Here is a 26463-nt window from a genome sequence, read left to right on the forward strand (position 1 = left end):
CCACATTGTGCTGCATATTGTATGACCAGTGCACATTAAGTCTGTTTTCCCCTCTGACAGGCACCCACTGCGCCACCAGCACCGGCCACACTTCCCGGCCGCCCAGGAGAAGTCTTCACAGTGTTGCGGTAAACGAGCTGCTATACCAAACACGTCGCACAGCGGACCTCACTGAGGCACGCAACAGGCAGGATGCCGAATATCAGGCACGCCTCCTGCAGGTATGTGCTGACAGCATACACCACATTTTTTTACATGAGAAGCAGCTGCACGCAACATAATGTTGCTATATTCATGGTTCCAAACCTGTGCTTAACCTCTGTATGGCCGCCTCTTGTGGGACGTGGCCCAGTATATTTCAGTAGGTCATGAAAGAAAAACGAGCCTTGAACGTCTGTTAGGAGCACAAATTTGCAACTGAACCTTCTGGCGCCGGGAGAGACCTGGCCAGGGCAGAGATGGTGCGCCTCCAGGAGCACCTGGTGGTGGCCATTTGTTTCATGCTGCTGCTCTACAGCCATGAAATGGAATCTTTTTTGTTAGTGGCTGTTTTTTTAAGCCTTCTGCAAGGTGCAGAAGGCTATATGATATATGTATAGTTTGTATTATAGTTTTTTATTTTATTATAGTGCCTTTCTGCAAGATGCAGGTGTGTGTGATATGTTCTAGTCAGTTTACTTTTGCATATTTCCAATGGTCATTCTGCAAGTAGCAGATGTACGATGTCTAGTCAGTCTGTATTTTTCTGATGTCTCCAGTTTTCCATTCTGCAAGGTGCAGGGAGAGAGAGAGAAACTTTATTATTGCAAGTGTGTTCAGACCCCCCTTTGGTCCCTGGACCATCGCACGGTCCCACTTTACATCGGAACATCCATGTGGCGTTTGTTCATGATGCCGGCACCCCGAAGCACCACAGCAAGTTTTTGGTGGGGGTGTTCAACAACTCCCAAGCAGGGGCGTGAATCCTGCCTCTCGCGAAGTTGAAGAGAGCCGTTTTGGAGTCGCTAAAGATGTAGTTTGCATTGGAATGTACAAGGGCTAGGGCGATGGCGGTTTCCTCTGCCTCCTCAGGCGTAGAGCCCGAGGGAAGGCAGTGTATGAGGGGCTGTGCTAGGGCTGGATTGTAACCAACTGCTACAGCTTCATGCGTTGTGCACGCGGTGTCTACCCAGATGGCGTCCTGGGCTTGTCCGCAATACTTGTGAAGGGCCTTAGCGCGAGCAGTGCGGCAAGGGATGTGGTACTGGGGATGAACGTGTTGAGGAATGGCTATAAGGGATGTCTGATTAGCGGGAAAGTTGATGCGAAGGGAAGCGAGGATATGTGTGTGGAGGTGCGCGTCTACTAGTTCCTGAAAGGTGTTATGCATGCCTAGTTCAAGAAGTTTGGCTGTGCTAGTGCTGCGAGGTAGGTTTAAGGCTGCTTTGGTTGCTAGACGCACTGTTTCCATGCGGTCTAGCTTAGGATATGGGGTGGCGTATAAAATGCGGCTAAGTGTAAAAGCATGCTGTCCGCTTCGTCGAAACCTTTGTGCAGGGAGGATACGCGGCGTAGAAGTTGCAACACGGATTGCGTGGAGGCCTTGAGTGTTTTAAGGGTATGATCGTTGCGTCCGGAATCCTGCAAGTAATGGCCAATGATACGGAGGGTGGGGGTGACGGGGATTGGGTGTTCCTTGTAAAGCGATTTAAATGGGCGAGTTAGCGGCAGGTTTCGGTCTTATGAGGAGAAGCGCGGATTTAGAGGGGGAGCATTCGAGCACAATAGATGTGTGAGCGGAGATGGTGTCAGCTGCTAATTGAAGAGTTTCCTCAATTTCTCCATCAGATCCATGAGTGGTCCATGCGGTAATATCATCAGCCTACAAGAGCTCGCCAAGTGTATAAGGTGGTGTGCTCAGCTCAGCTATGTGCAGTGCGGCCCGAGAGAAAGGCGCGAACATAGTTGTAGGTATTTCAGCCTACCTGTAGTGCCTGCAGTTCCCGTGAGGTCAACTGCCAGAATAGCTTTAGTGAGGTGGGGGATCGTGTCATCAAGCACGTCATGTGTAATTTGTAGTAGGGCATCCTGTGCAGATAGATGGCCCACCATGCTGTGCGGGAAAAAATGGTTGCAGAAGTGGTGCAAGATGCCGAGGTGTTAACCATTGAGCTCCTGCAGCGGGGCTTTTTTTAGTGTGTTGCCTGCATTGCAACAAGCTGCAATTGTGTACAGCTTGTTTCAGTGAAAGAATACTTGCATACCACCTCATTAACACAGCTGTGATGTTTACACATCTATATGACGACTTTCTGCTCATGCTGCAGTCTTTGTGGCCACTGTGACTTGTACTAAATGGAATGCACTTAGTCACGCGCCATTTTCATTGCAACTGCTCCACTGTTCAGTGATAATGGCCATTTGTGATATGGACGCTTTTGAACATTTTTACAAACTTTTTACACTTGTAGTCATGTTAAATGTATTATGTAGCCCTTACTGAACATTATACTAGTTGTGCACTATGTTTGTGCACTCGCGCACAAAAGTGGGCTTCATGCCTGCACAAGCTGTGATACTTATGTGAGCATGCAGTCTAAAAATCTTTGTATTATCGTGACTGCGTGACGATTTGTGCTGCACTTGACAGGACATATGGAATTTGCAGTCAATGTTATGGCATGCAGAATGTTTTGCTAATGGCTGTACTGATTCAACCACCTATGTGAAATGGTGCTGTATGCAGTAAAAACTTAGTGATGTGCACTAAATAAATTCTTTGGTGCTACTTTCTGGTTACAACAATCATCTCGAACACTTCCTGCCTTGTTCAAACATTGCACTAGTTGTTCACGCACAGCACAGGCAGGTGGGCAACGGCATAGGAGGGTGCATGAAGTCCTCTGGCTTTCTGGGGGAGAAGGAGTGACTGTACGGCGAACTGGGAGGTGTAGGGTCAAATGCACTATCTTCGAAGTGGCAGCTGGCGTGCACGCTTGCTTCGTTGCCACTGCAGGCTTGGAGACACACAGCGCGAAAAAGAAACAATAAAGAAGCTGCCACTTGGCTAGCTGTAACCAAACACACGCGGCAGCATTCCCTCGACACTGCCTTCAGTGGCTGCGACGACTTGGCCGGCTATTTCATCAGCTGTGCTGGTGTAATGACACTTTACCCCGCAAGTATGTCAAGCGGGTGCATGGCAAATAGCCGGCAGGGAGAGGCGGGCCGTCGTCCTCTGGGGCAGGGGCCTCCAAGCAGAGGTTGTGCAGTGCGGCACACGCTGCGATGATGAGACCCGCTCACTCCGGCTCGTAAAGGAGCGTCCGGTAGGCACCGGAAGCAGCGGCTCTTGAGCACGCCAATGGTGCGCTCGACCACCGCTCGCATCGAGGTGTGTGCCGCGTTGTAGAGCCCCTCTGCAGACGATGAACTTGGGTGGCCTGGCATTGGTGTCAATAGCCAAGGCTCAAGAGGATACCCACTGTCTCCTGCATAACCAGAGTGATGTGCTGTTAAGAATGTCGTGACTGATCTCAGCAGCGTTCAAGTATGCCCTGCTACAGAATGAAGGATTCAGATCAAGCAGCCCACTGGCACGTTTTGCTGAACATGACATTCATGGGCGTGTAGGCAATGCACGACTGAGCTGTTAAACCAACAACATATGTAAGGCCACCCTTGTAAGCTGATATTCATGTAAACGATTCACTACCAATTCCAATACGCCACAAGTGCCGTACAAACGCCTTTTAGGGCTCAAAAACCATGCATTTAAACAATAATTTCTGTGCCTTGTGTTTCTGGTGCATTCAGTAACAACAAAGGGCGACAACTCGCACGAGGCGCATGTATCGTACCGCAGCGCGCATTCCCAAGTGCAACTAGTACGCTTCATTCTTGTAGCTGCAGTGCATGCGGACCACTGTAGCTCGATATATGTAAACGAGACGGGGCTTTCTTGCTGCTTACCCAGAAGAAACTCTCCGTCCTCCAACATGCCTCTCTCCACCTCACGCCGCAGCCACGAGTAGCGCCACGAAAATGCGTCGTGGCACGAGCCGGGGCAGCGGGGGTCTACTGCCAGGATTCGAAGGTTGGAGTCGCAGACCTGAAACAAAATACAATACAAACTCAAACATGAACTTCGGCTGTCACTGCCCGGACTTGCAGCTGAACGCATGCAGTCAAAAACAGCAGAGGAGAAAATGAAGTATACTCACTATCATGGTGTTTAGGGCGTAGTAGCCTTTGTGGCTCCAGAAGGCTGCCCTGTGGGCAGCATTGCCCCGCGGCGCCTTGATGGCGATGAGGGTGCCATCCACACACCCAACGACGCCGGGGATGCTGCCGAGGCGATGGAAGCCCTCCTTCGCCGCCGCCTTCTCTTCGGGGCTCGCCGGGAAGAGAACCCAGCCTTTTTCCGCTCCAACCTTCACAATGGCTTCGGCCACCCGCCGCACGCACCTGCTGACAGTTGGCTGTGCAACGCTGACGCTGGCCTCGTTGCCGACGGCGCTTTGGAAGCCGCCTGCTGCAAAAAAGCGGAGCGCGCACAGAACTTTGCGCTCCACTGACAACGCGCTCGTTCGCAAGCCGCCTCCCAGTTCACCGGCGAGCTCGTCACACAGCCGCCGCGCAGTGTCCTTCTCTAGCCGAAATTCCCGCCGAAATAACTCGCCTGGCATGGCAAATGCGTCGTCATGCACTCTCCGACGTCGTTGCTCGCGCCGCCGAAGCAACCCGTGCACCGTTTGAGAGCGGTTTATGAGCTGCCTTTTTCGCTCTCAAGTTTCAGCCCGCATAATTAGGTGCGCAACGTCACCACTTCAGCCGTGTTCACTACGTCACCATTGACGCAAAAAACCGCCGGCCAAGGCCGACCAATGGGAGCATTGCATGTGGCGGCATTGTGAGCGTTTTAGTAACTTTTTAGGATTGAGAGCGGTGCAGAATATGCCCCCATGTCCGAAGTTGTCGAAGCGCTCCTACGACACTGTCGGACTGTACTATCGCGCTCAATATGAGTTGCAACGCGCGGTCATCGACCAGGGTTCGTTCTGTGGTGTGCCTCCTCCAAACAGTCGCTCGGAATTCTGGGAGAAACTTTTTCCTGAGCGGGGGTGCTGTTGTTTCCTGGAACAGCAATTTCTCCCAGAATTCCGAGCGACTGTTTGGAGGAGGCACACCACGGAACGAACCCCGGTCGATGACCGCGCGTTGCAACTCATATTGAGCGCGATAGTACACCGTACTGAACGCTTCAACCGCACTCTTGGAGACACGATATATCAATGTATATTGCTTCAGATCACTCTAATTGGGACGACGTCCTCCCTTTCGTTACCTTCGCCTACAATACGGCCACGCAGACCACCACCGGATTCTCGCCGTTCTTTCTTCTCCATGGGCGTGAGCCCTCTTCAACGATTGACACTATCCTTCCATACAGCCCTGATCCCTCAGAATCTACTACCGTGTCGCAAGCAGCGAAGCACGCTGAAGACTGCAGGCGCCTTGCGCGATCGCTTACATCGGAACACCAGTTCCGTCAACAATCTCGCAGCGAAAGCCTCCAGCCGGTCAACACCTTCCCACCTGGCTCTCTTGTTTGGCTGTGGGTTCCTCCCGCTGCTCCGCACCTGTCCCAAAAGCTTCTCGCAAAGTACCAGGCCCTTACCGTGTAATTCAACAGACATCTCCAGTGAACTATGTCGTCGAGCCTGTCACACCTCCTGCCGACCTCCGCTGCCGTGGGCGTGAGACTGTTCACATGCAGCGACTGAAGCCGTACTACGACCCGGCCATCTTGTCTGCCCCTCGAGTCGCCAGGATGGCTCCCTCTTTGCTCGCGGGGCGATTGTGATGAAGAAGATGACTCGCAGCAGACCTCTGCGACTAGTTGAAGACGAGGAGGTCGAGGCAGAGTCAGCGGAGCACCGTCTGGACGGCTGCGCTCAGTGACCACGTTCACCAGGTCCTCCAAATAAACCTCCTTGTTACAGTAGCAACAAATGCATAGCATGAATACCCATGTGATGGGGTGTACCACGCAATACCGCGGTTTTAACCGTCTGCCGGACACTAACCGGCGTGTGTGGCCCAATGAGGTTATACGCTGGCAAAAAGTTTGGCCTGACAAGAGGCCGATCATTCAGCAACGCTGGCAGGTGGCGTTGGGCCAAGAGCTCGGGCCGGAGTTGATTGCTGGAATTCGGCCGACGTTAGGCCATTGTCAATATCCGACGCTGGCCACGTGTCGGTTGCCAAGGTCCGGCCAACGTTCTGCCAAACACTTTTTTTTTTGCTTGGGTAGTTCTCGGGCTTTGCGGCATGTTTTTGTCCCAGAGCACATGCATGTTCACTGAAAACCATGTTTACTTATCAATGACGCAATTTTATCACAAGTGTTTCCTAGTAGGCAAAAAGAAAACGTCTGTGATTTGCGGCACTTAGAACAGATGGCGCCACCTATTTACATAGAGTATTTCGTGAGCAACTCACTGAGACAGGTCTCGGCAGAGTCGCGCATTACTATCAAGCTGCAACATACAATGCAACATTAATCTGCCTGAAATAAAGCAAATTCAGCAGCTAGAAACAAGCGGATTGAGCCTGCAATCGCTCTAACCACCGCCCCAAATCCGCCTTTTGCATGCAACAGTTGCAGCTTTCTCTCATAATTTGATGCTTTCCGCGGCAACTCAGCAAACCTACAAGCAACTCTAGGTACTTGTACAGTGCACGACTTGGCTGCAGCGCCACTAGTTCGCGTGACCACCACCAAGGACACCTCTCCGGGCAGAGCTGTGAAACCGAGCTTGTTCAATGTAAAAAAAAATAAAAAAAAATCAGCAGTTGCTCACACTGGTCCACGGCATACTGTATTGCTCTGCTGGCTAATCACAATTGTGAACAAAATCAACTTTTAATGTTTGACTGCATTATCAACAACTCTAGAGCGTATAATTTTTCTCGTGATTAGCTTCTTGCAACAAGAAAAGTTTTAGTGGACTACTTTCTGTCATAGAGGAACTCTGCGCGGCGGTCATGAATGTGGGCGGAGCTTCGCTGCAGACTTACAGGAGTATAGACAACTAATTTTGGTGGAATTTTTTATTCTCTTCAGTGATGCGGAAGACACTACTATGCATAAATCACCATGTGGTATTCGCCTATGACCGCTGAATAGTTTATAATCGAATTTTTCTGTCAGGCTATTTTGGTTTCAACAGCCGAACGATGGCTGTGATGTTAAAGTGGTTATATGTCACATGAGGCATGAAAAACCGTCTATATAATCGCTGCTTCATAATTTTAATTCATTACAGTGCTGAAGCCAGCCCTTCTCAAGAGCTGGAATGACAATGAATGTAAAAGCAGCGATTGTATAGTTATATTGGATAGTGACCATAACCACACTTTGATGTAATAGTCATCGGTTGGTTGTTGAAACTGAAACAGCAAGGAAAAGAAATTCAATTATAAATTATTTAGCAGTCGCAAGAGGATACCACATGGCGATTCATGTACAATACGTTATGAATCATTGCAAATGAGAAAACATGCAACCAAAAGTTTGGTGTCTATACTCCTAAGTTGTATCATACTATGGTAACGTTGATACACACTGTTTATTACGTTTAAATTCCCAATATCTAAGATTCCAATAGACGATATGCGAAATGCGCAGCGCCATCTCTCGGCGCTCCGAGAACTAAGTCCTCCATGTTGGCACGGTACAGAAAACGAAACCGCTGCCCAGCGTTGGGTTAAAACGGCTGCGCTTCGTTTGAAAAGTAAAATGCCGATGCAGTGTTGCGCTACCGTCTCCACTGTGAAAAGATACTACGATGCGTGCCAGAATTAGGTGCGTTCAAGCTTTTCACTTTTCTATTTTTTTACTCCGTCCCACCGTTTTAGTAACACAAAACGCCATGCGAGGTATCATGTGTCAGCACGCGGATCAGTGCGCAGCTTTCGCTTTCTGTGCTGATTTTTGACAAATCTCTCGAGGTGATTTGCGTTTAAATTCAGATAAGGACCACAGCCTTTGTTGTCTCTGATCAAAATTAGAAGCCGATTTCGTGCATTTATCAACTCTCCGGTCGGGCGTGAATATATATAGACGCATACTTGAACAACGTAATAGAGAAGGTAATTTTTTTGAGCGGGCCAATCGCTTGTGCCGTGGCGAAATAAGTTCACTCGAAGAACCATATGCCGATTACTGCTTAGTTTTTCCCGTGTTCAGTTAGTTTTAGAAGGGCGAGCAAACTCTCTGGACCATATACGCATATGTTATGTGCGTTAAGGAGTCTGTGAAGCAATACACCCTACGTATAAAAACTGAGGTGCGAATGGTTTATTTCTTGAGGATTCCTATACCTTCGATATCTGCGGCGACGAAAATCTAAAAAAAAAGAAGCGAATAATATAGCTACTTTATTATGAAGGAGGGACGCATGTCTAAGCTAGAAAGTACGTGCAACAGTGTTCTGAAAACGCTTCAGGCCATCAGATTTTATTATCGTTGTGGCAAGCTCCAACAGCTTGCTTCGCAACAAAGCCATTTGTCCAAGTTTGGGAGTAAGCTGATTAAGTTTCGGAAGCAACCGAACATGCTAATTTCGCCCCTGCACACACAGCTTGACCAGCGTATCGAGTCCGTGCATGCACCTACAGCTGTAACATCTTTATCTAATCAAGCCGCCGCGGTGGCTCAGTGCTTATCTGAAAAAAAAAAAAAAGCTGCGTCTTTGCTTACAATATTTTGAATTATATGTGCATGCCTACTTTCCTCTTGTTAATGTCGACTGACTGCGTCTTAAGCAGGACGCGGTTTCAACGAATTGTGGCGAAAATCAACCGACGCCGGGCTCTGAAACGGTGACGTTGAAAACCGCGGATGCGCATTGCGCATTACAGTAAAGGAATCGAATTACGCAGCTGGTCGAGGGTCTTGTGTGATTATACTGCAATACACGAAGCTCCTGGCGTCGGCGCGAACGAAAGTTCGCACTGTCACAGAAGTTTGTCAACACACGTGCGCACTCACCGCAAAATAACCGCTCGCTACCCTACCAGATGAATTCGCGTCCACCTGGGAATAAAATAGCCATGATAATGCGTGATGCTTGAACTGGTGCTTTAATGCGAGCATTAAAACGACAACAGCACACGGTCACTGTTCGACTTTCCAACCCACTTTCGAGTGCGGATTATTGCGATCATCAGCGCCAGACTTCAAGCGAAGCTGAGGATGCGGTAGGAGTAAGCTGGCGCTTATTGAAAGCACCTACATTTGGTCGAAGATCAGCTGTGAAAACAACGCAGCAGCTGAAGCTTGCCTGTTGAAATTCCACTCGCAAGAAGAAAGTACGCATAGCAAACGATGCACCAGCTCGACGAGCTCGACCGCGCCAAGATGGAAACCGGAAGTTGTGGGCGCGGTGTTGCCAGACCGCCAAGCAATTTCGCATATCGTCTATTACCCGCAGTTTGTTTGCTCAGTCCAGTAGATATTTTTAAAATCTAAGATTCCAATTACCTTTAGTTCCAGTTTATTCAGTCCAGTAGATATTTATAAAACAAATATTTCATTTCTTCTGTGAACAGCTTGTTGGTGTGGCCAACATTACTAGATAGATGCTAGATTCGGTCTTGTAACAATTGGGATGGGAACGTTTGACCACTGTCTTCACAACGGCATTGTCTTCTGCGCGCTGTTCACTGCGTTGAGATGCTTGCATGCAAGGCGTGGACGGCGGTCGCTGAAGCATTTTTTTTTTTTAAAGCTTAACGGATTAAAATGCATTTTTTTTTCACAACCTTAATCCTTGGAAAAGTGGACTTGTTTATGGCACCCATCTTCAGAGTATTGAGGAAAAAGCAAACAAATGGGCCACTGCTTTGTATCAGCATGTTATTCATTGCATTTGCTTTGTCCCCCCCCCCCCTTATGTAATGCCAGGCCTTTAAGGGTAAAATAAACGATGATGATTCGTATGTGAGAGGTGGCATGTGCCTGCTGTGCGCAGTGAAGGGTGTGACTGTGGCGTACCAACGCAGACATTCTTGCCTGCTGTTCATCAGCTAGATAATACCACTTCCTGCATGACCACCTCAGCATTGCCCCAAATCACATGTCACGCTGCAGCCACCATTCAGCCGTTGAAACCAAACATGAGAGAAGAAATATGTAATTAACCATCATCATCAGCCTGACAAAGGCCTCTCCCATGTATCTCCAATTAACCCTGTCCTTAGCCAGCTGTGACTGCCGTACCCCCGCAAACTTCTCACTCACCCGCTCATGCACTATCAGCAAGAAATGAAACGCGAACAAGACAACTGAACCACGCACTGGAAAATGCGCAGCTCTTAGCCAGGGGAAGCTGAATACTAGCTCCTGCTGTTTTAATTTCGAAGGCATGAAGACTGTTCTTTAGAAGTGTTACTGAGCCACGCTTGTAGTTCCAATGCAGGAGCTAATACGTTGGCGTTTTTGTGTTGCCACCTCAGTTTTCTTGTTCGCGTTTCATTCGTTGCTGTGTTGCCACCTCCTCTACGCTTGCCTCCTCTTGGAATCCACTTTGTTGCCTTGCCTTCGTATTACATGCCCTGCCCAAGCTCATTTCTTCCACTTGATTTCGACAAGGATGTCATTATCCTGTGTTTGTTCCCTCAACCGCTCTGCCAGCTTCCGGTCTCTTAATTCTACATCATTTTCCCTTTCATAGCTCGCTGTGTTGTGGTTAACTTAAGCCTCCACGTTTCTGCCCCATAGGTTAGTGCCGGTAGGATACAGCTGTTGTATACTTTTCTCTTCAGGGATATTGGTAAACTGCCATTCATGACCCGAGAGAACCTGCCATATGCGCTCCACCCCATTCTTATTCCTCTAGTTATTTACCTCTCGCGATCCGGATCAGTGGCCACTACCTGCCCTGAGTAGACGTACTCCCTTACCACTTCAAGCACCTCGCTACCAATTGTGAACTATGCTGTCCCCTTGTGAGAATGTTTAATATTACTTTGATTTCCTTCATTATAATTTTTAGATCCCCCGTTCTGCTCTGCCTGTCTAACTGATTGGTCATGTTCTGCAGCTCATCACCTGAGTGACTTATCAAGGCAATGTCATCAGCAAATTGCAAATTACTAAGGTAATCTCCATTAAATCTTATCCCCAGCTGCTCCCAATCCAAGCCTCGAAACACCTCCTGTAAATAGGCGGTGAATAGCATTAGCGAGATAGCATCTCCGTGCCCGACACCCTAGTGAATTTCACACGGTTATCCATGCGTAATAATAGCTTATGCATTATTCACCCCCAGAAAAACAAGAAATGTGCAACCAAATACTCGGTGTCCCACACCCTTTAACCTCCATACCGAACTAGCTCAGTCTCCCTTCTTTCACTTGCGAAAGAAATGGGCTTGGTGGTATTGGTTCATTTTGATGGAAGGGCAGCGCAAAAAAGGGATGAGACATTTGAAGGCACACATAATGAGCGCTCGTGCTGTGCACTTTCAAGTGTCTAGTCCCTTTAATGCATAGTCCTTCCACCAAACTACATCACATAGCCCAACAAGCACAAATTTTAAATCGCAACTGTCTATTTTTGCTTTAATTTTCTTTACATTATGCAACACCAACTAGTCCGAGAGCATGCCCTTCTGAAGCACAAAATGATCCTGCTGAGAAATGCACTCGAGACGCCTGAGGAAGCGAAAGCAACGCTAAAGCCATCCAATGGGACACGAAAGCCATAGAGTTTCTTACTATCACCTGGAGGGAAAGCTGGCGGCGCTGCACTTCAGCCACCATGGGCGCTCAAAGCATCATGGGCCGGTGAGCTACCTGTTGCGGAACAGTCGTAATTTTTTGGGAACACGGAGTGGCACTACTAAGACGTTTCATTCCAAAAACTCTGTTCGTGTGTGCGCAGACGACTTTCGCGCGAACGCAGTGGGCAAAACCCATAGTAGTGAAAACGCGACGACACACAACGCCAATAAAAGGTTTCACTTTTCCGAAATGCCATTAAAAAACATCTTAAAGTATCTAAGCAACATTTTTTTTTAAACATATTTACTTTTAAAAGTGCGCCTGTTAATTACAAAATATTAGTTTTTTTTAGTGTTCATCACTTGGCCAATAGGAAAGCTAGTCATCTTTTATTTTGGGCAAACTTTGCACTTAAATGCTTTTCTGCTCATTTATTACAATCATTAGACAAGATATTAAATGTTAGGACGTTTGTAGTTATCAAACAGCTTTATTTTTTTATTATTCTTTGGCCAAAAGTTGCAGTTCCGCAACAAGTAGCTCACCGCCCCATGATGCTATGAGCGCCCATGGTGGCTGAAGCGGTCTCGAGGGGTCGCCATGCAAACTCCGATAGACGGGCTGCCAGCTTTCCCTCTAGGTAATAATAAGAAACTCTATGACGAAAGCCGTGTATTTATACTATAGTTCAAAAACCACATAGTATGTCAAGAGCTTCAATAAATGCCAAAGTGTGTGTGTGTGAAACAATTTTTGTATCAGCATTTTTTTTTGTTTTCAGCAGAGGAGAAAATGCGTAGCGAAATTTATTGAAGCAAAATACAATGAACACACCCCATTGCACAGCAAGACCAAAAACAATGAACAATGGTCCAAACTACACCTGCAACAGTCCTCTCTGCGAGACATGGTAATAAATAATTCTAATCACAAAGTCAGTTGAAAAAAAAAAGGAGAACATTCCGACGACATTACTGGAGCTTACGTAAAAGAACACTATAGCTTACAGGCATACAGAAGTCTGAAGCGTACAACTTCGACAAGAATCCAGAATTAACCGTACAGTCACAGAAAGCCATGCTGACACCAACATTTGCCGTAAAGACAATGAGGTCGCCTACAACGCAGACCTTTCACATCATAAAGCATATTTCACATGACAGCAACATGCGGCATGTTGAGCAGACTGAAGGTACATGCAGCCAACGCGGAAAATTTCAGCTGGCCAAACAAAACCACAAGTGATAAGAGTGGCTGCTTCTTAAGTACGATTTCTTTACAATTTTGCAAGAGAGATTTTCCTGGGTCCCCCTTGTGATCCAGGCCTTGTGACTCAGCCCCAGAGGTCTTCTGTGCGGCCAAACTTGAACACCAGGGCACTGTTGTGGGAAAGGGGGAATGAAGAGCCTCAGACGTATGCAGCAATGTCAAGCTTCGCCATTGGCCACAACTTGCAGTAACAGTTACTGGAAGCTGTCAGCAGAAGTTGTGTGTCCAAAATCTACCTAACTGTAATGGTTATCAGTGCTCATTAGAGAATCCAATGGCACCGGCTCCAGTAACACGGCCACAACCTACAAGAACAGCTATCAGCAGCTGTTACTGGAAGTTGCGCTAGAGTGACTAGAACAGCTGGTTCAAATACCAGAATGAAATGGGCAGTGACAGGACTCTCTAATGAGCACTGACAACATTACCACTATGTTTCGAGTAGTATGCAGTGACATTCCAAGCTGACCAAGGACCCATACCTACGAAAGTTTTAACTTAACTGTAAAACGAAACGTCATGGCCAGCGTGTGCTAGTGTTTACTATCAAATATGACGAAATTTGCCAACAACTTTTCCATTGCGATAAAAAATCATCATAGTCATCAGCCTGACTACGTCTCCTTCAGGACAAAGACCTCTCCCATATCTCTAAAGCTAACCCTGACCTGTGCCAGCCAGAAACTAATTTTCTGCCATCCCCTTCTCTTGGTATCCATTGCCTAGACTTCGCATCACACACACTGCCCAAGCCTCTTCTTGATTTACAATAGGGTGTCATTAACCGACGTTTGTTCCCTGACCCATTGTACCCTCTTGAAGTCTTTTAACATCACCCCTGTTATTTTCCTTTCCAGACCATGCTACGCTGCCCTGCCTCGCACGAGGAAGGTGCGGGATTCGATCCCCAGTGCGGCCCACCGCAGATGCAATGGGCACAAGCTTTCCCTGGCGTGGTGCTCTGCTTATTCAGGGTCATCGACCCCACCTTGAGCCACGACACTCTTTGGCCGCAGATGCCCCTGCCACACAAGAATTCGTCATAAAGCTGAACCCTCCACGTTACTGCTCCATAGGCAAGTACCAGTAGAATGCAGCTGTTATATACCCAGGGTTCGTAGCAGTTTTAGTGGAAAAAAGTAAAGGGTTTTCAAGGACTTTTAAGGCCCTGGCATAGTAATTTCAAGGACTTCAAGCGACGTGTTTAGTACTTTGGACAGAAAGAAATGCCTTCGACAACATGATCCCCGATGTTTATTTTAAAGAAAAAAAAGGAGATAAGCCATACATCACCTTGAAACAGACTAGAATTCACACACTGCACACTTCGGTTCCTTTGCACTTTTCCAGCCCTTGTTCGGTAGCACATTACAAGCAACGACTCTTGCTGCTAGTAATAAACTGCATTCAGTTACAGGCTGTTGAACAAATACATTAACAAAGCTCGTGAAGCTTCTCTGCTATTTCACGGTCGATGGCTTGAAAAGGCTGTTTGATTTCACAATATTGTTACGTGCTTAGCACACACGGGGGTTTATTTACAGAGGGGTTCGGTAGAAGCAGGATGGCGACGAAGCCTACAAGCGTCCTTCAACCCTTTTTCTTCCTTTTCCTCTACCGGTCTATCCTACTGTTGTTCTTCTGCCTCTTCCATCGACATTCTGTGAAAGCGCGCGACATTTCCCTCCTCGCAGACGAAACCCGTAGGACGAAACCGCTTGAGGCGGGCTACGTGCACCACCTGAGACTGGTGTGACTGTCGACCACTAGCATTTAGGCGCGATATAACGTAATTAAGGTCGCTTATACGCTCTAACAAAGCAAATGGTCCAGTGTAGTGTGACAACAGTTTCTGACACAGACCGCGCTTGCGTAGGGGTGTCCACAACCACACAATGTCACCAGGAGCATAAGAAACTTCTTGGTGTCGGACGTCGTAGCGGTTCTTAGAACGCTCTTGCGCAGATAAAATTCAAACGCGGGCAAGCTGGCAAGCTTCTTCAGCTCTGCAGAAAGTGGTCGCAAGAGAAGGTTCATCGTGGATGAAAAATGGTAGTATGGAGTCAAGGCTACAGCGAGGCGAGTGAGCATAGAGCAGGTTGAAGGGGCTGTAGACAGTTGTCTCATGTTGCGCTGTGTTGTATGCATGAGTAATGAACGGGAGGACACCATCCCAGTCCTTACGATCTGCAGCGACGTACATAGCAAGCATGGTGGTGAGCGTGTGATTAGTGCATTCTACCACACCGTTCGTTTGGGGATCATATGGTGAGGAGTGACGAAAACTGCAGCTGCTGAGGCGGAGAAGTTCTTCGACAACGTCCGCTGTGAATTGGCGTCCACGGTCACTAATGAGAACTGCAGGAGGGCCGTGCCGAAGAATGACGAATCGAAGTAAGAAGTTAGATACTTCAGACGCAGTAGCAGCTGGTATCGCGGCTGTCTCACAATAACGGGTTAAGTGGTCTACGCACACAAGAATCCATCGATTTCCTTTAGAGGACCCTGGGAAAGGTCCAAGGAGGTCAATGCCAACTTGCTCAAATGGGGCTGCTGGAGGTGTGATTGGCTGCAGTTTTCCTGGTGGACTTGAAGTCGGCAGCTTAAAGCGCTGGCATTGCACACAGCTGAATACATAGTGCAGGATGGTTGAACGCATGTTAAGCCAGTAAAATCGTTGTTTTGTGGGTGGAGTGTTTGGGCCACTCCCAAGTGCCCAGACGTGGCGTTGTCATGCATCATTTCAAGAACTGTGATGCGTAGGCTTTCTGGCACAACAAGAAGCATGCGTGTTCTCCCAGAAGCAAAATTCTTCTTATGAAGCAATCCCTCGCGAATGCAAAAAGTATTCTTAACAGAGTCTGGGGCGGCATCAAACAAAGAGGTTAATGTTTGATCTTTGCGTTGCTCAGTTCAGAAAACTTGGAAGATCGCGGAAGGCTTGTGAAAGTGAAGCCAAGAATTCATCAAAGTTGTCTGCGTCATCATCAGTCGTTTGAAGCAGCAAACGGGAAAGACAATCGGCATCTGAGTGTTTACGGACGCTTTTATGCACCACAGTGAAATTAAATTCTTGTAGGCGCAAAGCCCATCGAGCAAGCCGGCCACAGGGGTCACGAAGACTCACTAGCCAGCAAAGCGAGTGGTGTTCGGTCACGACGGTGAAAGCATTCCCGTACAGATAGGAGCGGAAGCGCTGTACAGCGAAAACAACGGCGAGACATTCTTGCTCAGTAACCGTGTAATTTCTTTCGCTCTTACTCAATGAACGGCTGGCATATGCTACCACGTGCTGATCGTGACCATGGCGTTGTATAAGTACAGCGCCGATACCGATACCACTTGCATCAGTGTGCACTTCAATTGGTGCAGATGGGCAGAAGTGGCGTAGGATGGGGCCCGAGGTCCAAAGAAATTTCAGATGTCGGAAAGCTGCATCACATTCGCTGGTCCAATTGAACGGTGCATCTTTATGCAGCAAACACGTGAGTGGGTAAGCGATGTCCGCAAACCTAGCTACAAAGCGTCGAAAGTACAAGCAGAGCCCTAAAAAACTCTGCAGCTCTTCTACAGATTGGGGCACCGTAAAACTTTTGAGAGCTTCAATTTGCTTGGGATCTGGTCGAACACCATCTTTATCAACTAAGTGACCAAGAACAATTTGTTTCACGGTTCCCAAAATGACATTTCTTGGAATTGAGGATAAGGCCAGCTCGTTCCATGCAATCAAGCACGATATACAGACGGCTGTTATGCTCACTAAATGTTTTGCCAAAAATTACAACGTCGTCCAAATAACAAACAAATTTGCCACTTAAGGCCACGCAGGATTGTATCCATGAACCGCTCGAATGTTGCAGGCGCATTACATAATCCGAAAGGCATAACGTTAAACTCGTAAAGTCCATCTGGTGTTATGAATGCCGTTTTTTCCTTATCTGCAGCGTGCATGGGGATTTGCCAGTAGCTGGATCTCAAATCAGTAGAAGAAAAGTATGAAGCGGAGTGCAGACAATCAGTTGCGTCATCTATATGTGACATTTTTTTTCAGCATAGCTGTCAGCAGATGTCATCAAGTTGGCAATTGTTCTTTCGAGTTTCCTCTTCTTCTGTCTAGTGCACTCAACTTCATCTTCAATACGGCTTCTCTTTGACTGCCTTGACTGCTGAGCTTCATGTTTTTTTTTTCTTCCTCCAGGAACGCTTGGTAACGGTGCCATGCGGATGAAACAGATTTCCGCAGCTCCTCTGTAATTGCAACTTTAAGGACTCCGCCAGCCTTCTTTACAGCGTCACACACAATTCTCTGGGATATGTGGGAAATTTCTTTCATGTTTTTGGTGGAGATTTGGCGATTAACGCTAAATCCCCTCTCAGCAGTAGCGTGCCCATGGCTTAAAATGAGCAGCACTTTGACTACTGCCCAGAGGTTTGAGCATGAAGCACGGAACTTCAAAAGACTGCCAGAAAATGTGTCCAACCTGTTGGAATGTCTCTCCAATAATCGAAGGCTGTGTTTTTCTTCCCACAGCAGCTCTGTGCATTCAGCAAGCACTGTATCGCGTTTATGCTCGCTCAACCTGTTTGCTGCAATGAGAGCACCCAAAACTTTGCTAAAGCCAGCAAGGCACTCGTCAGGGTTTGAGGACATGTGACGGGGATCTAGAGAAGAGAGGCCTCTAACAAGGGGGCATCTTAGGGGGCTCTTATCTGAGGTCATCTTTGTTGCACAAATTAGAAACTGTTTACATTCCATTTTAAAGGTAAACAGATCCTCCGCACTCAATTTGGCAGCCTTCAGTACTTGCTCTGCTGAGTGACCAGTATCCATTTTCTTCAAGGGGAGCATGATATTTTGTGTCCTCAGTATCAATCTTCAAGAGGCTCAACGATTCCATCAGATGCTGATAGCACAGAGCACTTTACAAACCTTGTCATTAGCTTCCTAACAACATTTTCAAGGTCCTCTGCTAAAAAGAACACCAGCGGCTGGTCAACTTGGTGTTCAGTCAAAAACGGCCTCAATATCATTGCAATTCCAAGAGCAAACTGAAGCCCTGCTGGTGTCAGCGGATCACGGCAGGCATCTGGAACACGTTGGAATGCCACACACTCAGGCAAACTAACTTGTGTCATTTTTGCATGCTGCACATACTTGGTCACATCTGGGCACAAAATAATAGCACGTTCAATAACAGGTACATTCTTAGCCCCATGATGCGACACAAAGCTGAGAGGGCACGCTGCAGGGCCAGTAACAGATGCAAAGTCTTCCCTCCGCGCAGGTGCGTCGTGGAACCGAGGCTTGAAAGGAGGTCATCCAGACTCCACTTACTGGCAGCAACACCAGCCCTGTAGGCATTACACAGTGTGTGAAGTCCCCAACTCCTGACATCGAAGTTGATGGTTGTCTAGCAGGTGAGACTGGAAATTTTCCATACACTTTGACTTTACATTAGGACCATCCACTGACAGGTGAACCATTTTTCCGGGTGGCAAACCCTCCAGGGCACCCAAAAGCCTTTCTTGGATGTCTTCACCTGTACAATGCCCCGTGGAAGCAGATGTGTAACACCTGGTAGACACATGCTCCGAAACAGCGTCCCAGTAACGGATGTGGATGTCCATCTGCTTTCGCTGCAGGTAGTCTTATAGCGACTCGTCGAAAAGGACACCATAACAGCTGCACTGTTCAATATGCCGCTGCAGACATGAGAGAAAAAAGGGCCGCAGGCCGTGACACAGGACGTACGCACATTTCTTTTCGCTGCAAGAGAAGGCTTTCGCAATATCGCTGCCCGGAAACATTTTTTGAGACAGTTCACCCGTGTGCGATGATGAACTGTACGAGTAGCGGCAAGTTGCCACTTTCGTAGTCCCTAATACCTTGTCATCGGTGACAAGCTCGTTTGTTCTGCAGGCATGGCGTAAGTCCGATGAAGTTGAGGGCAATGGTGCTCTCTGCTCGCTCACCGGTGACGGCCACCGCATAGCTCCGAATAGAACTATTTTGCGCGGCTGTTTTTGCATTTGCCGTCTGTTTTGCACTTTTCATGTGACTTTTGACTGCAGACTCTCCCATGGATGAAACGTCCAAGGCTTTACCGCATACCGTACACCTCGTGCGATGCTTGTCCGAAGGGTCCAAAGCAATCCACTACTGATACGCACCATGTTGCAGCCACGACCGCTGAAAACTGCACTTCCCTGGCATAGTGAAAATTCAGCTTTCCTCACAACACATGGAACACGCTACATACTCTGACCACTACACAGAGAGGCTTAGCGTACTGAGCAAGCATAGAGAGCGAGCGGCCGCAAATACTGACACTAATCGGATTGGACTGGCTTTCGGCTTTGAAGTGTGGCCAGATGCTCAGCCGAAGCTGCTAAACATAGCCAAGCGTAAAATTCAAGGACTTTCAAGTACCTCCGCATTTTTCAAGGGTTTTCAAGGCCTTGAATATGGGGTTTTAGAAATGAAGGGAAGGGTTTCAAGGACCGCTACGAACGCTATATACTTTTTCTTTGAAGGATATTGGTAGACTGCTATTAGTGACCTGAGAGAACCTGTCAAATGTGTTCGACCCAATTCTTATTCTAGCTATTTCACTCTTGTGATCCAGGTCTGTGGGCACTACCTGCCCTACCTAGATGTAATCCCTTACCACTTTTGACCAGTCCCAATCAATTGCGAACTGCTGTTTCCTTTCTAGACTGTTCAACATTACTTTGGTTTTCTGCATGTTAATTTTAAGACCTACCATTCTGCTCTGCCTGCCTAACTCATTCATCATGCTGTGCAGTTCATGTCCTGAGTGACTTAGCAAGGCAATGTCCTCAGCGAATCGCAAATTACTTAGGTATTCTTCATTAACTCTTATTCCAAATGCAGACCTCAGAAGTCAGAACACCTCCTGTAAACAGGTGGTGAATAGCATTGGCAAGATTGTGTCTTCCTCTCCGACACTCTTCCTACTAGGACTAGGAGGGTGAGCTTTTATAGCAGCATACGGCTGCTATGCAAGAATACTGGGAGATACCTTCAGTGAAACCCTGCTGTAATGGCAAATAGGTAAAAAATCGTAAAATAGTTCGATATAGCTGAAATTTGTAATCTAAAATTTTAATGAAAACACAAGCTGGAGAAACCATATTTGCTCAGTGAAAGAACAGGAACTGGAAGAGTCATTTCCTGTAGTTTCAGCACCACTTTGAAAACAGCAAAAGAAAAAAAAAAAAACAGCGGAGCAAACGTCAGTTAGGTTGGTTTGCCTGCACAGCTCCCCAGTAGCAAGGACAGGTCAAATGCCAGCAAGGGTGACTTCCTTGCATTACAGTGGTGTCGCGCAAAAAATCGAACACCACCACCTTCGCTCTGTGACAGTTAGTGGTGTGCGAATACTCGAATACGCATCGAATAGCAAATTTTCAAATTATTTGATTCGCGAATCAAATATCTAGTATTCGGGGTGACCGTGCCGGTGCGAGACCTGCCGTTCCTCCTCCTCCCAATTCTCCAGTGCAGTCGTTGGTTTTCTGATCGTGCGACGCAGATTTTTAAATCTACAGCCGCCACACAGCAGGCGGAAATAAAATTCTCAATAGCAAAAGCCTTATAACACTCGTGATGCAACCAATCATGAACAGCCGAAAAAAAAAAAATCCGCTAATTCAACATCGCTAGCGGCACAGGTCACGAGCGACAGCAACCACAGCACAACACAAGCCACGGTAGGTGTGCACATTTAAAGACTTGATCTCTCCTGCCGTCGACACACGTGAAACTAATTTTCCTGTGAAATTTTGTGGTGAACGCAGGGCTGCGAGGTCACTTTTAGTGACTACGAAAAGAGCAGCGTCTACTTTCATCATTTAGGTCACGGGCCATCCTATTCCAATAAAGATTCATTCATTCATAAGGCAGGAAACTGTGTTGAAAAGTTTAGTATTGAGAAGAGACAGAAGTATGCCGCAACTAAAAACAACAGCACTGAACTGAATAAAACGGGTGATGGTGAAGATGAATGCACGCAGCACCACCTTTCGAGTGCAAGAAGAAGTTTCCCACTCCTGGTTGTACGCACACCCACGCCGCCACGCTGTCAGCGCTTCACTGTTCCGTGTCTCCGCACTGTTTCGTTCAGCTCTGCAGACCACAGGTGCGAAAGGATTGTATCGGTTTGTGTGCAGTGCGTCTCAGCAACATGGCTGATCGCACGAAAAGTACGATCTGGAAACATTTCGTCAAGGACAATCCGCAGGAAGCGCCATGCAAGATGTGCAACGCCAAACTTCGGATGCAGGCGAACCACCTAAGAACAAACAGTACGCTTTGCACAGAGAGTTTTTGGTGGAAAGCGGGAAACGAACTAGTTTTGGAAGCGCATCGCAGCCTTCTATCAAATGTAAGTTTGACACGACCAAGGAGTTGTTGCAGCACCGAAGACAAGAAATCACGACGCGAACTGCGCAGTTGCTGGCACTCGACCTGCAGCCATACGACGTTGTTGAAAGCCGAGGGTTCAAGGAGTTAATGCATGACGTGGAGCCACTGTACACAATCCCCTCTCCGACAACTTTTTCAAGAACAATCGTCCCCGACCTGTACAGGGACACTGTAAGAGCTGTCAAGTGCCGAATTCATGCCGACGTGCAAGAAGGCGTAAAGTCTTTGCCGTTCACCAGTGACATGTGGACGTCGAGGTCAAATCAGAGCTACATTAGTCTCACGTGCCATTACTTGACCTCGAACTTCAAAATTTGGGCATTCACGTTGGGCAACCAGCCCGTGATTGACAGTCACACTGCATGCAACATCTTAGCACACCTGGAAACAATGACGAGTGAATGGGATCTGCCACTGCAAGAGGTACCTGGTTTTGTTGTGACGGACAATGCACAAAATTTCCGCGCAGCGCTTCGGGAGAGAGAGAGAAAAGGACGGAAAGGCAGGGAGGTTAACCAGGCGATGCCCAGTTGGCTACCCCACACTTGGGGAGGGGAACAAAGGGGAAAAAAGGAAAAAGAGCGGCAAGGAAACGAGTTTTCTAAGTGTCCAGCAACCACTATGTCACGGGTACAGAGGGTGTGCACTGCAAACTTCAAGATTATAGACGGGAATACAACCCCGAGTCCTTTAAGAATCTCGGGGGCGCTTTGGGACTTTCAGTGTACCCCAATGCAGTGTTTGGGCCATACACTGCAACTGGCCATCAAGGATGCCAACGAAGAAACTGCAGGAGTGCCCGCCATTCTTAAGAAATGCCATGCAATAGTGGGCCATTACAAGCACAGTGGCCAAGCTGCAGCAAGACTAAAGGACTGCCAGCAGCGGATGGAGCACTACTCCGGGAGCTCGTCCAGAATGTAGACACCAGGTGGAATAGAGAGCATGACATGCTGCCATGTCTCCTTCAGCTTAAAGAGGCAGTTTGCCTTGAACTCGCCACCTCTGAGACAGTGGTGGCCAACCTGACACCACAGGGATGGAAAACAGTGGCTGGACTGGAAGTGCGCAACCTTGCCTTCGGTGATACCATTCCTTTAGGAACGCACATGGTGATGAAGTGCTGCAGCGCATGACGACACGTCACCGTTCGCAAAAAATTTACAAGGAAGAGCAAACGCAAGATTTCCTCGCCACAATGAGCAAAAAGAGTACATCACGGCAACGGCATGTGACCCACGATTCAAAAACACCTTCTGTACTGAAGCTTTACAACAGACAAGGCTTCTGGAACTTGCAAGGAGTGAGCTGCAGAGCTCGTCAACCCCACCACCCAGTGACTGTGCTGAGCCCTCCACATCCACAGCACAAAAGCAGCGCAGTGCAAGCATATGGGACAATGTCGACAAACCTGCAATGTCATCTGGGAAGAGACACAACCGTGAACAAGGTACCATCGATGAATTTCAGCGGCACCTTGGAGAGCCAGTTTGCAGCAGGGATAAACTGTAGAAGTACGGAGAGTTGAGCTATTTGGTGCATGGCAGGATTGAACAGCGCAGAACAGAACGAGGACACAGAGCAGAAGCGACAAGACTGTCGCTTCTGCTCTGTGTCCTCGTCCTGCTCTGCGCTGTTCAATTCTGCAGCAGGGATGAAAACCCTTTTGCATCCTGGAGGAAGACAGGCAAGCAGAACTTTCCCGGTCTGTACACATTGGCCATGAAATACCTCGCTATATCAGCAACGCAAGTTCTATTTTCTACAGCTGGCAACACTGTCACGTCCAAGCGAGAAAAGCTGTTGCCAGATCACGTGCAGCAGCTGCTTTTTTTTTGCATGAGAACTTAAAAATTATAAGCATTTCAGCACATGCTTGAGTAAATTTGTTAGTATTTGGTATCCAATTAGATATTCGGGTTTTTTTTATTGATTCGATTTGATATTCGATTCAAGAGGTACTATTCGGTATTCGCACACCCCTAGTCACAGTCTACGTGACTAGAGAATGCCTGCTGGAAAGCCACAACAGACTACGTCACTGGTTCCCGGGGACTATGACGGGTGCCAGAGGCGCAAGCGGGCGCCAACCACTTGGCCACTAACTGTTCTCGCTGTGGTGCTATTGGCAAATGCAAGATAAAGTGTCAACCGCGGCGCGAACGCCTGCATCACTGCCAGTCACCTTTCCAACCTGGGCGCTGCCATATTGTTTCCGGCGGCGGAACCGGTTTCTAGCAGTCCAGAGAGGAGGCATTTCGCCAGTTCCACCGTGCTAATATGGCAGCACCCAGGGAGCCCTTTTTGGAAAGGTCTATAGTACCTGTTCTATGGCAAACCACACTCAATTATTAATAAAGTAAGAAATGCATGTGTTTGATAAAAATGCTTAGGAACAGTTCGAAATAGCCCATAACTTGTAATATTCGTGTCTGTTATAAAGAGGTTTGGCTGCATCTGTAACGGCGCGCTCTTTATGCGAGGTTAGAAAAACTCGCAGAATGGTTACGAGCGCGCAATGCAAATGTTTAAAGGGATACTGAAGCAAAATCTGAAAATTGAACAAAAACGCTGAAAATAGATTCTCGGAATGTGATTACACCGAAATCTAGTTGTCACTGCGTATATTTTTCAGCGGATGGTTTTATTTTTGATGTTTCATGAGCGCGCGCCAAGCCCTCCCGGTCAGCGCGAGGTGAAGAGCGTGACGTCATGACACCCTCCCGCGGCGACAAATATGGCGGCGCCCTTCGATGCACATGAAACCTCGCTTCGGACTGGTTACGTCGTTGTTACTGGCTTCTTCAGCGCGTTCACTGGCCATAAATGGGCCACCGGTCTTTCGCTTCGTCTCCTGTCGCCCATAAGAAAACTTACGAGTAATAAATTTGCTTTATTTTTTATTTAGAGTGACGATTCTGCCCCCTTTAGGCTAAGAGGGGTGTCGGTTTGTTGACAACAATGCTTCCCCTCCTAACCACCACATGGCGCCACTAGTCTGAACATCGTTGCGCTTCTGTTTTAAAAGTGGGAATGTTAAACATGGCATAAGGTCCGGAGAAAGTAGCTGCATTTAGCGGACGTAAGTGTGCATACGGTTATGGTATGTAGAGAGCATCGATTAACATTTTGACATATCTGTGTACGCCGTGAGCAGACGACAGACATGGGAAAAGCCGCGAGTAGCGATGGCAATTGTGCTTCTGCGGGAACGGTGGGCGCGCGGGTGTGATGACGTCGTGATGATGTCAAGTCGCAGCTTCCACAGGCGGCCACCAGGTGCAACGATACGGCAATAAATAGCGAAAAAAAGCATGTTATCCGCCTTTTTCTCTAAAATGCTTGTCATATTTATCAATTTTAGCAGTCAAGCTCTTGTTTACATGCAAAAGAGCAGCTCCAAAAGTTTGTTGGTTCAGTATCCCTTTAAGGCTCAGCTGTGGTGAGAGGTGCCGCCGGGTACCCACCGGTGATACAATGGGTTCAAGCTTCCCCTGGCCCAGTGCTCGGCTCAATCACGGTGAAGTGCTTGGGGAATGAGCCTTTGACCCCACCTTGAGCAAACAAAAAATGCCTTGTGGCAGATGCCCTTGCGCCATAAACATTCCTCATCATCATCATCATCATCAGGTTAGGCATTTTTTCTCCTCATCTCGAGCCGATCAAATCGCTTGGGGGTCTGAAGGTCCTGCTTGCTTTACAGTACTCGTATAGCGTTGTGGTTTAAACTGCTGGGCTCTGTTTGGCCACTGTCAAGAGCACACAATGTCCTGGCGCTCTGTCCAGTTTGCCAAAGCGCCACCCCTATGGCAGAAGGTCCTGTAACAAGAGAAACCCCTCCTGATTTTATCGGGAGCAGCATCTAGGCAGGCTGCCGAGGCCTGGGTTGTGGGCGGCGCGAACACTGAGGAACGCGCTACGAAAAGCTAAGGGTAAAAAAAAGAAACAAACTAGATTCTCAACGACAAAAGTGGGCAGTGGGCTATGAGCAGAGACAGTACATATGCACCTCCACCACACTTCCCAAACACTCGCAGGTGACAGAGCTCTGCCGATACAGCAAAACACCACGAGAGCATAAGTTGCTGCCCGCTTTATGCTTACCCAAGGAAGATGAACGAGTTTTGCAGGAAAATAGCGATGCCTGGCCACTGGATCTCCCTCCCTGCATTGAAGCACATTCCTCCGTTGACAGAGATGTTCTCACAAGTGACCTTTTGCGTGCAGAGGCCAGGCTACACTGCCACACTCACATCTACACACTGACTGTCCCTTTTGGTGAAAAATTTTTCCTGGCAATGGATGATCATAAACATAGCTGGAAAGAGCCAGAGAAGCAGCATTTCGTAAAAAACAGCTGGTGAACTCCATTTTCGGCAAAGGCAGAAAGGGCAGTCTCACCTTGCTTGACACGCTACGAAATTCTAAGGCATGCGGTCTGATCAGAAAATCAAGGGACCTACAGCCTTCAAAATCCCTGCCCTGACACCTTGAAGGCAAATCCAACTTCTTCACAAAGGTCTTCAGCGAGAAAAAAACTTGCCAGTGCTGGGTTAGTACACTGCACACACTCTTTTGCATGGCTCAGGCAGAGAAGTAGCTGGCACCAGCATTTCTGCAATGCAGTACGTGACACGGCATAAACAGGAGGATGAAAAAGTTTTCTTCTGTGACATGCCCCATATCTGTTGACATATTTGTTATACCACTCCCCTCTTTGTTGCCTTTGGCTCTGAAGGTGCAATAAACAAACAAATTAAAAATTACAAGCACCATAAGCAAAGCAGAGCAAGAGCAGAACCCCACACCACCCTTTCTCTAAAAGCAGCACACAATTTCGCCTGCCCGCTCATGTGAAACAGTCGTCAAGAGCGCAGCGCTAATGCCCCCTCTGCCAGGTGGCCCATCCTTGCTCCCGTGATGCAACGCCCCGACAGTCTGGGCCCGTACTTACTGACTGGCACAACATGGGC

At 47.9% G+C, this 26463-nt stretch overlaps 1 protein-coding gene and 2 pseudogenes across 4 annotated transcripts in view; 1 reads left to right on the plus strand and 2 right to left on the minus strand.

The window, feature by feature from the left end:
• Positions 1-12562: 12562 nt before the first annotated feature.
• LOC149338255 (transmembrane protein 50A) overlaps positions 12563-26463 on the minus strand; it is a 29357-nt gene continuing 15456 nt past the window's right edge. The window contains exons 5-7 of one of the 4 annotated variants that reach the window (XR_016283422.1): positions 25595-25655; positions 22902-22996; positions 13017-13151 (exon numbers count right to left, since the gene is read on the minus strand). Coding sequence is in view for 3 of the 4 variants with exons in the window: in XM_089547571.1 (XP_089403697.1) it covers positions 12925-13151 (227 nt within the window). In the remaining variant the exon portion in view is untranslated. Of the gene's footprint in view, positions 13152-22901; positions 22997-24957; positions 25045-25594; positions 25656-26463 lie in introns of all 4 variants that reach the window. The other 3 variants (XM_089547573.1, XM_089547572.1, XM_089547571.1) reach the window with 3 other exon arrangements.
• Positions 13159-22877, minus strand: LOC149338256 (uncharacterized; annotated as a pseudogene).
• LOC149338257 (zinc finger BED domain-containing protein 4-like) lies at positions 21268-23019 on the plus strand (annotated as a pseudogene).

This window comes from Amblyomma mixtum, chromosome 6 (genome assembly GCF_055824585.1).
Source record: "Amblyomma mixtum isolate Tamu chromosome 6, ASM5582458v1, whole genome shotgun sequence".
In the NCBI taxonomy this organism is placed as follows: domain Eukaryota; kingdom Metazoa; phylum Arthropoda; class Arachnida; order Ixodida; family Ixodidae; genus Amblyomma; species Amblyomma mixtum.